The sequence below is a fragment of the Sceloporus occidentalis genome, unplaced genomic scaffold (genome assembly GCF_023333645.1).
Source record: "Sceloporus occidentalis isolate IW3139 unplaced genomic scaffold, rSceOcc1.0.p SCAF_4, whole genome shotgun sequence".
NCBI classification, from domain to species: domain Eukaryota; kingdom Metazoa; phylum Chordata; class Lepidosauria; order Squamata; family Phrynosomatidae; genus Sceloporus; species Sceloporus occidentalis.
The window spans coordinates 57,566,230-57,581,986 of NW_028316984.1; the positions used below are offsets into that span (position 1 = coordinate 57,566,230).

General features: G+C 38.2%; 1 protein-coding gene across 1 annotated transcript in view; it reads left to right on the forward strand.

The window, feature by feature from the left end:
• LOC149313891 (low-density lipoprotein receptor-related protein 1B-like) overlaps window positions 1-15,757 on the forward strand; it is a 734,124-nt gene that overhangs the window by 413,713 nt on the left and 304,654 nt on the right. Inside the window, exons 14-16 of the mRNA XM_089523040.1 lie at window positions 1,160-1,379; window positions 3,870-4,059; window positions 13,479-13,601. Of these exons, the coding sequence (XP_089379166.1) occupies window positions 1,160-1,379; window positions 3,870-4,059; window positions 13,479-13,601 (533 nt within the window). The remainder of the gene's footprint in view (window positions 1-1,159; window positions 1,380-3,869; window positions 4,060-13,478; window positions 13,602-15,757) is intronic.

A 15,757-nucleotide genomic window follows, 5' to 3' on the forward strand; every position in this document is an offset into this window, starting at 1 on the left:
TGAGAGCTGCCCTTGCTCAGTGCTAGGGAATCCTGGGAACTGTAGTTTGTTGTGGCACCAGAGCTCTCTTGACACAGAAAAGGCTACATGCCTCATAGAACTGCAGTTCCCAGAAATCCCTAACATTGATCCAGGGCAGTTAAAGCACTCTCAGACTGGATTATTTCTGCAGTGTGTTTTGGATCTTTGTTAACACATATATTTTTAAATACAATATGACAAACATTGGTCATGCTTTTAAGGATTTGCATATGAAAATGATAGGCAAGGGAAGAGTTAAAAACCACTTCTCTCTGCTTTTTCCACCTTTATTTCCCCTGTTTCCAAGATACTTTTCTGCTTAAAAATTGGTAGCTTAGCAACTGTTACAGACATTAGCATATGACATGATTTTGCCCTGATTCAATAGTATCACTTAGGTTCAAATTTGCAAAAACATGATTACTTGTTTTAAAGCAATGAGAGCCATTATAGTAAATGCAGGGACCTATAGTTTGATTGAAGATGTTCTGCATCATGAAAGAACCAAGGCAGAAAGATATCTACTGATGAAATGCCTTAATTCATTGGAGAAAAAAAATAGATATTTTTTCTTATGAGGTTGCTTTCATCCAAAATATTGCACTTTAAGGATGTGCATTGTACTGTGTTTAATGTTTGTCCAACTTGTCCTTACAAAATAGCTACTTTCAAAACAAAAAACATGGAGAGTCCAAATAGTGTACAGAATGGCAAAGGTACTTTTTTAGACAAAGTGGGGGGGGGGTGTCTTCAAGCAGTTTTCAGTGGAAAGTCGTTAGAATTAGCCATTTGCACAATTCTGTTCTTTGTGATAAAAAGAAAAAAAAGCATATTCTAAAATTTTATAAACATGCTGTGATTAGTTTGTAACAGTCCATTAACAGAGCTCTGACTTTTCATGTCAATCAATTGACTCTTTAATCGCATACAACTGAGTGTATTGTCTGTTCTGAGCAGCACTCACATCACATAGCACATAGTGACTCCTCCTTCCCTCCCCATGTCCCTCATTTATTCCTCCCAGTAAAAAGAAGACAGCACTTAAACTAGAAATTCCAGCTTTTGTGTAATAGGTGTTTTCAAATTTAAATTATATGGTCGAAAGAATAAATGGATGGTCTTATTTGTCCTTTTGTAGATGGATGTATTGGACAGACTGGGAAGAAGATCAAATAGATGATAGCGTGGGAAGAATTGAAAAGGCATGGATGAATGGTTACAATCGACAGATTTTTGTGACTTCAAAGATGTTATGGCCAAATGGATTAACTTTGGACTATCGAAACAATATATTATATTGGTGTGATGCCTATTATGATCACATTGAGAGAGTATTTTTGAATGGAACGGACAGAAAGGTAATGAAAACATGTTTTCACTGCTACCCACAAATTTACCACTCACTGAGTGATATTGCTACTTTACTCCCCTCTCCTCCCAAACTTACCTTTAAAGTTGTCTTGTTAATTAATCCGATAGGATATCTACCATAAGAAACACTAAGATATCTTTGCTTTCACTCTGAAACTGTGGGGAGAAAAGTGTGGTCCGGAATTTTTTCCCCTTTCTTCACAGCAAGCAGTAACTTTTTGTTCTAGCATGCAAGAATGAAAAATTTCAAAAGTTTTCTCCCTGCTGTGCTGGAAACTATTATGAGAACTTTTCACCTTTTTTCTTTTCTTTTTTGGCCTTTTTTCACATTTCCATACCTTTTTTTGGAGGAAAAAACATTTTTGAGAGCAAAGGCAAATGTCTTGTGCAAAAATGTTCTTGTTCTTTTTGCTGCTGATTCAAAAGATATTCTTTTCTTCTTTTTTTGATGGAGGAATGAAAAAAATGTCATGGTATTTGCCTATTTTTTCAAGGGCATCTCTTGACATGTCACAACACAATTCCTTGTTTAGGACAAGAACATTTCTGAATATTTGTTTACATCCTTAGAAGTAACATAAAAAACTGTTAAATTTGATCCTATGCATGTTTGTTGTACCATAAGCCCAAGTGAGCTAAGTACACCTTGGTTACAAGTGTGTATAAAGATTGCAGCTAGCATTTTCTAATGCTCCTGAGTTATCAGTGAATTGTTTTGTGTATGTGATACCAGGTTACACACAATTTACATAAAACCAATCTGGCCTACATCCAATTGTTTTTTCCAGCTATAATAAACCTATTGAGTCAATAAAACTTACATAAATGTTGTCTCACCAAGTTTCCACTGATTCAGTGAGTCTTTTCTAGGTGGAAGTTAGGGTTGGATCTAGCAGATATAGGTCAGAAACCTATGTGGGAACTATGATAGTAGATGTGCAAGTGGCTGCACTTCTTTGCAGACTGCATCAGTACATTCCATATCACAGTCAATGCAAACAGTCCTCTCTTACACTCTTGACTTGGTAGATGAGAAGGAGAAGACAAGATCACTCTCTTAAAAACTGTTCCAGATGTGTTCCATCTGGAAATATTTACTTCTTTTTTTGCTCAAGCACAAACTGACTCTAGGATTTGACAGAAGTGGTTAGTGTGGTACAACATTAAAATAAAAAAACTCAGATGTATGGCAAAATGGGTGACTATTACCTACATTGACGTTAATGTAAACCATGTCTAGCATGGTTAGATGAATTAGGCCAATGGTTCTCAAACTTTGGGGCAATGAAAGTTGCTGGGGGGGGGGGGCACAAGACTTAGGTGTCCTGATCTCTCCTCTTCCTCCTCCTCATCTTTCTCCTCCTTCTCCTCCTCTTCCCAACCTTTTTACATACATTTACACATATGTTAAGTTAAAAATTGAATTTACTTAAATAAAACTGTTCTATTTGAATGATGATATTTCCCTATAAAATGTTAAAATAAGAATATATATGAATGTGCAAATTGATGTTTATTGATATACTACATGGGGGGCATGACATCTACATGTAGATGTAAAGGGAGTCATTCAAGAGTAAAAAGGTTTGAGAACCACAGGCTTAGGCTGCTATTTAGGAAAAGAATGTCCTCTAACATGGACAGAGGAATTCCAATGTGATCCAAGAGGAATTGCCTTAACTAAAGCCTTGGTAAGATCAAATCATCAGGGCACGGATGAGAGATTTTCTCCCCTCCCCCAACTTTGGTTTTTCATATTAAAACACACACATATGATTCATCTTTCTTTAGTCTTACTTCCTCCAATTTCAGGTGTTTTGGGAAATGTGAATGCCTGGGATCCTGCAGGTACAGGGAGAAGCCATGCCCTGATATACATGTGAAACACTTCTGTTTTACCTGGACTGCTGCTCTTAGAGCTCTGCCAGAGATATAAGGCACATATTTTTTGCAGTAACTGGGAGAAAGTTTGTTTGATATCTCTCTCTGCTGTTAGAAGCAAAGATCTGAAATCTGTGACTCTTGGGTCATCTACACAAAAGCCGCATAAATGTAGCCTAAATAAAGTTGCATGGGTCCTATCACAAAGCCATACATATTGTTACAGTTACAGTTCATGTCTATATAAAAACAGGGGGAGGAATATCAGATTATCTAAGGATATTTTACATAATAGTATATTTGTTCTGTGAATTTCACTTACTTGGTGGTTTAGCATTTGAACCTAGACTGCTTTATGTTTGCACAAGTATTCATTCCCTTTCCCTGCCATCTTTCAATTCATGGGTGAATCCTAAAGTCTAAATCCCATTGTTATTCACTACTAATATACCACACCTCCATAAGTGTGAATTTACCAGGTTATCACTGATTTAGTGAGTGTATTTTAGATACAACTAATAGTTGGATTTAGGACTAAAGCTTTCAGTGATGCATAGCTTTTCAGCAACAATTTAACTAATGCCAATTAATTGCAGGTGGTCTACAGTGGCAAAGAACTGAACCATCCATTTGGACTGTCACACCACAGGAGTTACATTTTTTGGACAGATTATATAAATGGCTCTATTTTCCAACTGGATTTGATGACTAGCAATGTTACACTTTTAAGAAGTGAGAGATCACCTCTGTTTGGGCTGCAGATTTATGATCCTCAGAAGCAGCAAGGTATTGGAAAGTGTATTTTTTTCATTCACTCCAACCATTGTTTTAACATTAGTTATGGAAAGGATAACTTTTTCCCATTGCTCCCACCTTTGCCAGCAGCCAACTGATAAACCACCAATACAAAACATAAAGGATCAAGACAAAATACTAGGTCAAAAAACATGTGAGGTAAATTTAGAAAAAGTTAGTTGCAACTAGCTCCCATTGACATGATATGCTTTAAGGTGGAAATGAACTGCAACAGACATGCTGGATTAATGCACACATCAGGTGAAAAAAAGGGGGTGATATTGCACTAATTTTAGGTATCAGATCTTCACTTTGCACCTATAAAAATATTATTGGATATTGTAAGAGTCACAGAATAGTTGTACACTTAAGGTTTCTTCATTTGCAAATACGGTGGGACCTTGGTATCTGATGGGGTTTGGTTCCAGCCCCCCCATGGATACCAAAAATTGTGGATGCTCGAGTTCCATTAAATACAAAAGGACAGTAAAAATGATGTCTCTTATGTAAAATAGTAAAATCAAGACTTGCATTTTGATATATAACATTTTCAAACTGTACATTGTTGAATCCATGGATGCAGAATCTGTGGGTATGGAGGACCAACTGTATTTGTTCAAAGGCTTGATAAAGTTATTTTCTATTTCCTGTGATAAGCTTTTACATGTCTTTTAAGTTGTAGATACATGTAATTTGGAGTCTTATCACCTATAAATCTTTTGCTTCTTTTCCAGAACAGTGAAATGTCTAAGATTACATTTTAATATCAATTTCCTTTGGAAATGAAATGACTATGGACTCATAATGTCTTTATAAAAATCTTTTTATTCTCCTGTCAGGACAAGATAGCGGCTAACCTTGACCCTTCCTCCCAATTAGACAGGCAAATTCCAGTAATATAAAATTGGACTTGATATCTCACCCTGCACATTACTTCGCATTTTGAAGAAACAGGGCCTCTATTGAAAACCTGATGAGATTGTTGTTTAGACTAGAAAAGAGACAGCGAAAGAAGTAATGTAATAGCTATCTCTAAATAACTGAAGTTTTGCCATATAAATGATGGAATATAGTTATTTTGTTTTCCTCCAGAGAGTAGATACTGAATCCAAATTAGAAAACCTAAAACATTTAGGCTAAATATTAGGACATCATCTTTGCAGTCTGAGTTTTTCAGCAGTAGAACAAGCTATTTCAGAAGGTAGTGGTCTCTCCTTCATTAGAGGTTTCTAAGCAGAAGCTGGATTGCCACCTATGAGGGATGCTGTAGTAATGGAATTCTTTCTCATCAGGAGAATGGGGATAAATTATGTTTTTTGCAATTTATGTTTTTTATTAATTTCATAGCAATAAAAGAAAATGTCAGCAATCAAACAAAGAAAAGGATAAATTTTGAGGTGCTTTCTAGTGCTGTACAAGGCTGAAAGAAAGTGATTGGAACCTCAGAAAAATAATAAAAATAGTGGTCCCTTTAGAGCACATGTGCGAGATATGTTAGGTGTGGTGGCATAGAAACAAAATAAATGAAAGAACAAATAAACAGTAAATACATTACAAAGTACAACAGAAAGTAGCACAAAATACTCGTGTATGATCTTGTTTTCAGCCCTGCAGTTTCAATGTGACCAAGAGCCTGATCCCACAGATTTTTAATCAAGTAACACATACACAAGATGCTGATGATAACACTATCCATTGCAACCTCTTTGGAAAAGAGGCACAGAGAACATTTCTATGGAGTGCATTGTGTGATGGTGGAATTATTCATATTGATGGTTATGAAGATGGTGGTAATGATGGTGATAACTTCCAGAAAATTACACCAAAAAAAGAATGTTTGGGGCACAGAAGCAGGTTCTGAGAGAATCTAAAATCCAGTCATGCAAGCCACAAAGTTCTCCCATTTCCTTCTCATACACTGATCTCCTGAAGTCTGATGGGAATGTCATTCAAGCATGCTTCACACTCACTTCTGGCAGAAATCCAGGTGTCCTGTGGTCACTCACTTATTACCCAGGCATATAATCTATTCACTCCAGAAGGAAATAAAAAACATACACATATACATTGAGAGAGATAGACAGATGTATCCAGATTTCCCAGAATATACACACACACACAATCACCTCCCCAGTCAGTCCAGCCTCCATTGATCTTTCCTGTCTCTCTGACTCAATTCTAATCTTTTGAGAATCCTTCCTGTCTTCTCTAGTGCTCTTCAAGAAGGTCTCTGCTGGGGACCACAATATAACCCTTTAAGGAAGGCCAGGAAAGCAGGCCCAGGGGCACCCTGCCTTCAAGATTATCTTCCTTCCTGCTGGACTTGGAAGAATTAAGAAGTGACTAGGAAAGAAGAGGAAACAAGCTATTATTTTTTCCCTTCAGTACTCAGACCCTACTCTGCCTGGAGCAATTGCAACCATTGACCCATGAGTAAACCAGTTGTGATCCTATGATTCTGTGACACTGGATAAATTAGTTAAGAGTGGTGCAAACCAAATGTGAAAGGTCAAGAGACAAGTAGAGAAGAAGAAGTCACTTTTGAGTCTGCCTAGTTAGTGCTGTTTTAAATATATCCTGTTTTAAGTCAAATAGCTCCTGGCATGAGCAAACTTTGGCCATCCCCCCCCCCACTCCACACCAGAATTTGAGGAGCCGGGATGGGCTGTTTGCTGCTCTCATACTGGTGGAGACCAGGACAGTTAAATCATGCCATGGCTGGTTGCCATGGCATGAGACACCTAGGGGATGTGGTAAATGGCGTGCTTTGCCTGTCATCCCCTAGGTGTCTTACTCTTGGATCAACCGTTGACCCACCAACCCGCCGCTGGGATGGTGTGAAGTCTCACTGGTTGCCTTGGGGCCAGGTATGAATTTCACCCCCCTTTCCACGGGTTTTTTGCCTACCCCATACTGTTTCCAGTGGCATAAGTAAAATTGGCTGAGGTGGTGTCACAATAATACATGATTTGGCTTAAAATTGTTGATTCTAATTGGACGTATTTAATATTTATATTTTGCATAAATCTTTGGATTTGATCTCAGCGGGTACCTTGGACACCCTACTGGGTGTTAGGAAAATTTCTGGAAACACCTCTACGGGCCTTGGACCCGGGGGGGGGGGTGGCTGAAAGAAAAGGACCTTGGGTCTGGCTTGAAGGTATACCCCGACTTTAATCTTTGCAGATTGGGATGGGGCACTCCTTGCTGGGCTTCCTTATGCGGGTGGCCAACATACAACCCAGCTTATGGACTGTCGTTAAGGGCCCAGGTGTTATCGTCCTTGATAAGTTGCAGAGGTAATCTGCAGTAAGACACCGGTATGCAGCTTTCCCTGTCTCCCACACTTGTTTGGTCAGGATTTTAGTTGCAGTTTCATTAAGAACTTAATGAATAGGTCAATAAATGGCCCTGTTTTAACCCATACATCTTGTGTCTGGTCTCTTTATTCCAGGGGTAGGGTAGCAGTGGAGGAAGGCTAATGAGATGGTCCATGAAGTGCTAGCACACAATGCAGACCGATTCTAGATAGGATAGTTTTTTTTTTTTTTTTTTTTTTTTTGTGGGACTGTGGGAAGATTACAACATAAACTATGCTAAAAATGGGGAGGAGGTATTTGGAAAGATACAAATATCTCAGTTGTGGGTCACTTCCCATAAAGCCTTCCCATTTTGGAACACTTTTACCCCAGAACTGCAAAACAACTTGGCAGTTGTTACTGAGGTTGGTGTGTGAATGCTGCACGTTGAATCAATTCATGATGATGAGATCATATCTAGAAAGTCCCCCGAAACCTCCATGTCGTGCATTTTTCTTTTCTTTTTTCTTTTTGTTAACTGCTTTTGAGTTGGCTTTGACTAGCAGCAACCCTGTAAATGAGATGTCTCCAAGACCCCTTGTCCATACTCTGCTTAGGTCCTGTAGATTAAGGCCCGTGACCTCCCTGATTGAGTCTACCCATATGATGTGTGGTCTTCCTCTCTTTTTACTGACTTCCACCTTTCTTGCATTATTGTCTTTTCTAGTGATTCATATCTTCTCACGAAGTGGCCAAAGTACAACAGCCTCTGTTTAGTCATCTTGGCTTGGAAAAAGAGGTCTGGCATGATTTGTTCTAGGACCCTTTTGGCTGTCAATAGTATCTTCAACTCTATTATTCAGCTCCACATTTTAAATGAGTCGGTTTTCTTTCTGTTAGTTTTCTTCACATTCCAGGTCTCACATCCATACTTTTTTCATAGTTTGCTACCATTTTATTTGTTGGAACACAGAACAGAACGTTATTTCAGTGCTGAGACTGTAGTTCTTGTAACTTGCCTTGCCCTTTTATCCTCAAGATCCCTCCCTGTGTCAGATACTCATGCTTCAAGATGACCACTATCCTGGACAAGTAGATGTGTTGATTAGTGGGTTAAGTGTGGCAAAACATGATCAGTCTTCCTTTTCAGTTCCTAAATATAAAGTGACAGAGTAGTAGAAAATGAAAAAGTAATGTCTCATTATATCATAATTAACTTAAAACATGAACTCCCTGAAATCTATCCACGTTCCCAGCTCCCAGTACCCAATTCAGCTCTTATCATTTCCTCTAGAGATCCCTGAGTTGTAATCCAACACTCCACCATGCTGGCTCTCTAGGAACATTTTAAATATTTTCCAGGTTCCTGAGAACTCTTGCATAAAAAGTATTATATCTACAGGTAAAGAAAAATAGATTTATTTTTTCCAGTCATGATGTCTTGTGTAACCCTAAGGTTCCAGGGAGGCCTGGTGGAGAAATCCTGCTCCAGTTTATACCTTTTCCTAGGTCCCTCTTCACAGCATTGTTAAGGTTGTGATTATCTGCCTCCAAGAAGGCCAGTCCAACCTCTCTCTTCACAGCGATGAACTTTAATATCACTGATTTCAGTATAACCAAGGCTGCTGTCACAGTGCAGAATTAATGCACTTTGACACTGCTTTAACCATCATGGCTCCATCCTACGGAATCCTGGGATTCATAGTTTCTTTTGGCACCATGCTCTCTGACAGAGAAGGCTAATTTTTTTTAACAAAACTGAAAATTCCAATATCCCATAGGATGGGGTCATGACAGTAAAAGCAGTGTCAAACTGCATTAATTCCAGAGTGCAGATGCAGCTTAAGTCTGGTTCATTAAGCTTTTTTTTAAGTTTAACTTTTTTACCTTCGAATATTAAATATTTAAATATTTGAAGGGATGTCTTATTGTGGATGGAGCAAACTTGTTTTCTGCTGCTCCAGAGAATAGGACCCAGAACAATGGATACAAGCTACAGGAAAAGAGATTCCACCTCAACATTAGGAGGAACTTCCTGACAGTAAGGGCTGTTCGTCAATGGAACAAACACCCTCGGAGTGTGGTGGAGTCTCCTTCCTTGGAGGTCTTTAAGCAGAGGCTAGATGGCCATCTATTGGGGATTCTTTGATTGGATTTCCTGCATGGCAGGAGGTTGGACTGGATGGCTCTTGTGGTCTCTTCCAACTTCTATGATTCTATTATTCTACCTTTGTAAATCTCATTATAATTAGGATTTATTTTATTACATGATAGTATTTGTTATAGGTTATGAGGTAACTCAAATTCATAAATAAACCAACATTATAAAATATCTGGATAAGATGCAGATGCAAGCAGAGGAAAATTGGGTATTTCTTGAGAAAATTTTGGACATTTTCTGTTGCTTTTGTAAAATAAATTACGTAGGGTGGGGAATAGTATCTCAGCTTTCAGGAATGCTTGCAGCTCAAGATTTCATTTACCTCTACTATCAGTACAATTTCTAGCTAGTCTCAAAAAAAAGGGGGGGGAGGACGATGATAGATTATTTGTTATGTGGTAATGGTCTGGTTATTTGTTTTGATGAAGAATAATAGTTTCCGTACACATTTGTTCTGGTTTCTGCTTGTGCCAAATTGATTTCCCCCTCATTTACTTTAATGGAAATAGGATATAATCCTATGTTGCTACTTAAATGTCTATAAACAGTTTCTTAACAGACAATGTACAGTTAATCAATGATCCACACCTTTTATATAGTCTTCAAGATGTGTATTGATAGTTTAAGAAACAGAGGGTTGATTTGGATTCAAAATGTGAGCTCCCAGCCTTTCCTACTGTACGCATTAATAAAATGTACAGCTAAACTTTGAGGCCACCTATTTTAATGGAATAACCTCTTTACCCATTGGTATTTATGGATAGCTACCTATAACACAATTTTAATAATTAACACACCCCTTGCCTGTTCATATTTATAAACAGCTTTTTAGCTTGTTCTGAAGGCAGTTGGAAGACTATTGTTGCTATATGCCTTCAAGTCATTTCCAACTTATAGCAATCCTAAAATGAACCTATCGCAGGATTTTCTTGACAACACTTTCTCAGAGGGGGTTTGCTTGTGCCTTCTACTGAGGATGAGAGAGTGTGATTTGATCAAGGGCTCCCAGTGGTTTCCATTGCCAAATGGGGATTTGAACTCTCTTATTCAGTCCTTATTCCCACACTCAGACCATTACACCACACTGGCTGTCTGGAAAAATGTAGTGCATATATATTATTTGTCTTTTGTATTTTTTGTTTATATTGATTATTATAATTTTGAGATCCCCTCTCTGTTTGTCATAACTAAGTCACAGTGACATTCAGAGTAAGAAACATGCAGTTCTGAAGGACTATTCTCTTTGTCTTTAGCATACATTCCTCCCTTGCCATATGTGGAGGATCTGTTCTGGACACACACCCCTCTATGTAAGGCAAATTTTGCATATGCTGGAGTCCCATTTAATTGAATAGTGGTGCACTCCAGCGTGTGCACCATTTTGTCCCTCACCTTTTGCCATTCACCTAAGCTGGAATCTGCATACGGTCAGGGCTCATATGCTGAGGGTAGGCTGTATTTTTGTACAAAATACTTTCGGGATCCAAAATTTAGTTTAAAAAAAAATGCTAGGACCTTTAAAAATATATGATTAAATGCATAATTATAGAGCCCCTACTATCAGTGGATCTAGTAGGAGCAGTAGACATGTATTTCTTGTGTTACATGTGCATTTCATTCTTGCTTACAATCTGCCATCCCACTTCTAGTACTAAGACTTATTCTTGTATTAATGCTTTTTTGGAAATGAAGTGCAGCAAATCAATAGATAAAGTTCAATTAAATGTGTAGTTAATTAAAAGATCATTATTAGGATGAACCAGAAATATTATTATTAGCGCTATTGGTTATTGGCAAGCTATTCCAATTAACAGGACTGAATTTAAGTGCAATTTTTTTAAAGGACAACTTTGCCCTTGGGAGAGGTTTCAGCAAAATATTGAAGTTTTCATTTCATTCTATGCAAGAGCATCAGCATGGTGGGACAAATCCCAGGAACCATGGGCCCAGAAGCTCCATTGTGGCTGAAATGTGTGTATTTTAGCTGTCCTTTCCTTACAGGCCAAATAAAACATCCTCCCCCAATACCCTTAGTGATCAATCTGGAGAATTCAATCCCCAGTCCCTGGTTCTGGTACGAATTGTCTGATGACATCTTTCCAGTTCAGTACCGAACTCGAGGTATACCCCCTTAACATGGATTTGAATAACTCAACTTTTGCTGAACCTACTTGAAAGATCCAGAACCCATTGTTGCAACACTGGGCAGCTTTTTAAAACATATTCCACTGTGTTAGCTATCTTATTCTGAGGTCAGAACAAGGTGGCCAGCCATGTGATTAGTGATGAGTGCCTCATTCTAACTCACACCAGCAGTGATGGCACTAGCTGACACAGCATATTGTGCATGCATTTAGCCACCTTGCATTGGAACAGAGTGTCCAAGGTAACAGGGGGACTTTGGGGCTGCTGCCAGAATATTCTGACCCATGAGGACCCATCCTAGAACATGAACAAATTAATTCAAATTACAGGAGAAGAAATTCTACCTGAACATTAGTGAGAATGTTTTTACTTGCGGAGTTGTTCAACATGCTTCTGGCTGTTGCCAGGCTTGAGAGAGCCAAGAACTGGAAAACAGGAATGTTGAATATTGCAGGATGGTAGACTCTGGGACTTGTGGTTCATGGAGAAAATGGCAGATAATAACAACAGAGCGAGAAGCGTACACTCTGGATTGACCTTTCATAAGATTTGGCACCTATTTATTGAATACATCCAGCAAGATTTAGTCTCTAGACATTCCCCAATGTTAACTATTTTTTAATGGAAAGATGTATTTCAGGATCCCTGAATACACCTTTTATCTATAATTTTCAGGGGCTTATCTGGGTTATTGTCTTTATTTATTGTTGTTTTAGCATACTGTTTGTTGTCATGTTTTGTTTTAGAATGTATTGATAAATTTTAATTTTAAAAAAGGAGTTGTTCAACAATGGAACAGATTGCAATGGAGAGTGGTAGACTCTCCATCTTTGTAGGAATTCAGTGATGGCCTAGGTATGTGGAATGTGCTTTTGAGGAATTTTGCTACTCATGTCCAAACTTTCTATCATATAAAGGTCTTCTGCAATAAAAGGACTTTTGGCCCCCACCGTTGAAATTCAAGCATAATTCAGTGGTAGGGTTAGTCAGGTGTAATGTATCTAATGTCTATTACCAGCATCTTGATATTTCTACCTGTATTTATGTGTCACAGATTTAAACTGCCTGTAACCACTTCCTGAGACAGGCAATTATTCTGTGTATTTTTTTAAAATATATATATATGTGTGTGTGTGTGTGTGTGTGTGTGTGTGAATGTCTCCCTACTTACCTATTACTCAGTCAGAAAGTTAATTCCAAACTCTCCAATCTTCACTCAACACTCTGTCATATTTCAATATGAGCAAGGAAATAGATCCACAATACAGAAGAAAGACTGTTCTCAGTGATACTCCCAATTTGTTCATCTTGTATGATTGCATGGTACTCATTAATGCCTGCGAGAAACGTAAGCTAGCTATCTGAAAGCATGAAAGCTAAATCACTTGTTCATTTTTCTGTTGCTACAGAAATCTGTAGAATTTAGTTCAAATATTTTGTTAGTTTTAAAATTACTTTGAAAATTTAATCATGTAAAAGCAAAAAACAAAACAACAACAACAACAAAAACCCTGACATGTCACACTCATCAGGATTAAAGGAAGAAAAGATGTTTGGATGGATAAGCAGACAGATTTTATTAATTCCTTCAATAGTGTTACACCATGTACATCAAAGAATAAGAGGCAAGGGTGACTGAATTACCTTATATTGTAAGTGCTGTATAAGTAAAAAGAAAAAATGCATTGATCAGAGCGTTTTTGCTAAATAAAGTCAATTTGCTTCATGTTTTTAAGATTCTTCTCATACAGCATGTTGCTGGAGCTGACTGTTCTTAATGTTGTCCTTTTTAAAAAAAATTGCAGGTGACAACGCATGTCGCATTAATAATGGAGGCTGCAGCACACTCTGCTTAGCTGTACCTGGAGGCAGAGTGTGTGCTTGTGCTGATAATCAACACTTGGATGAGAACAGTACAACCTGCATGAGTATGTTCTTTTTAAGGATTGTTTGCCTTTTTATTAATGTTGTAGAAAAGATACATTCAGAATGATATAATGTCTAGTAGACAATGCTCCATGTGTTCTAAGGTGAGCATAGAATATTATTCCAAGTAAAGTATTCAAATCACTGAAAAACTCACCATACCTCTCAGTATTACAGGGTGTGCTTGAGATTATATGGTGTTGTGGAAACCTTTCTGAGGAATATGAAAAGAAATGCAGCTTCTTTGAAAAGATAATTGTGAATTTTATATAATTTTAAAAGCTGCAGCAACATTTTCCCCAGATTGTCGAACTCTTTTAAAATGTTCTTAATTCACTTATCTTACCCATGCAAAACTCTCCCACATGCTTATGAAATGGAAGTAAAATACAATGCTTGCTTTTCTGTCAGAAGACAAAGCATAGCACAGTACACAGAACTGTGCAGGGGAGCAGGCCTATATGCCTGCTTATCAGCTCAAACATAATTGGCTTTAAAGCACCCTCATAGCTGGAGGCAGCTAAGTGACTTCTTTGTCTCTCTCTCCCATCACTTTTGATGATCTAAAAACCTTATTGAAAAAAATAAACAATTCATTATGTGTTACTGCACAACCAGTAAGAAAGGTATCATAAGTTTAGAACTTAGGGCCAGAACAGACAGGCCAAAATAAAACTACTTTGGGTCACTTTGGAAGTCTGGTGTTTAAATGATGTGTGCATCTTAAGAGGCTGGAAGCTGCGCCCAAGCTACATTCCAGTCTAAGGACTGGAGCGCAGCTTTGGTGCAGCTTCTGGCCTCTTAAGATGCATGTGTCATTTAAATGGCATACCTCCAAAATGACCCAAAGTAGCTTTATTTTTGCCTGTCTGTTCAGGCCCTTAGTTTCCCAATGAATCTCCATTTCCAGTGCTAATGTGATCATCAGAGACACTCTTCTAGATGACCCTATATTCTGAGGGGGATGGGTGGAAACCAGGAAATGGAGTTTTCTTCAGAATGACACTTGATCTACAGGACACTGTCTGTATAGAGGTTTTAGTATGCTTCAGTAGGATGCACTGTACTCTAAACAGTGCATGGCAAAATTAAAAAGAAAAACAACCCTTAGACCTTTATGTAATTTTATTGTATTGTTTTATCATCTGCTGTTCCTCCTCCTCTTCCTCTTCATTTATATCCCATCTTCCTTCTCCCACCCAATAGTGGGACTCAAAATGCCTTACAAATGATTAAAACAAGTACAGATTAAAAACAAAGACAACCATCACACACACACCAATTAATCCATAGTCAAAATTATCTAAAATTCATTAAAATAGAAACTATAAAAAATAACAGAGCAGCCCACTATTTTAAAAAAAAAATCACAGCAAATTAAAGCCTGATGCAATAGGTACATTTTCACTTGCCAGCAGGAGAGCTTTTTTTTTTAAAAAAACTACATTTCTCATTTTCTCTTCTGTTTTGATCATTGCATGGTATTTTGGGGTTGATAATACTGGTTATTGAGCACTCTCTCTTCTTTTCTTTTTAAGTGTATGAGCTACCCTGGGACCTATTATGTACTGCATGGCATTAATAAAGACATATCAAATATATACCAAAAGACATTTTCCTGAAAATCAAAATGTTTTTGATAGAATGAGCAGTAATAAAATATTACTGCATATTCATTTAGAAGACAGTGCTACCTTATTAACCTGTTCCTTCTGCACCAGGCTGTGAAACATGTCTCTGGACTAGGGGGGTGTACAGACCGTCCCTAAGGGGTGGCCTGCAGCTGACCCTTTTAGCGCCAGATTGGGGCTGCAGCAACCGCATGCCACAGCCCCTATCTCACCTTTCTGTGGTGCAAAAACAAGCTGTAAAAAGCATTGCAGCTTTTCGGCACTCCTTTGACACTGCATCATCTAGATGCAGCGCCAGAGGAGAGCCATGATGCCACCTGCCTTGTGGTGTGGCACACAGTGTCACCCCAGCCTGGGACTGGAGTCGGGGTGTGTGTCATGTGGTCGCCACGCCCCGACTCAGCCCCCAGGCTGGCCTTAATGGATGGTCTGTAAAGCCTCATACTTTTCAAGCCACTGACACAGCGAATGTTTCAAACCATTGGCCACATAGAGAAAGCAAGAATTTCCTTACTGAAATCATACCT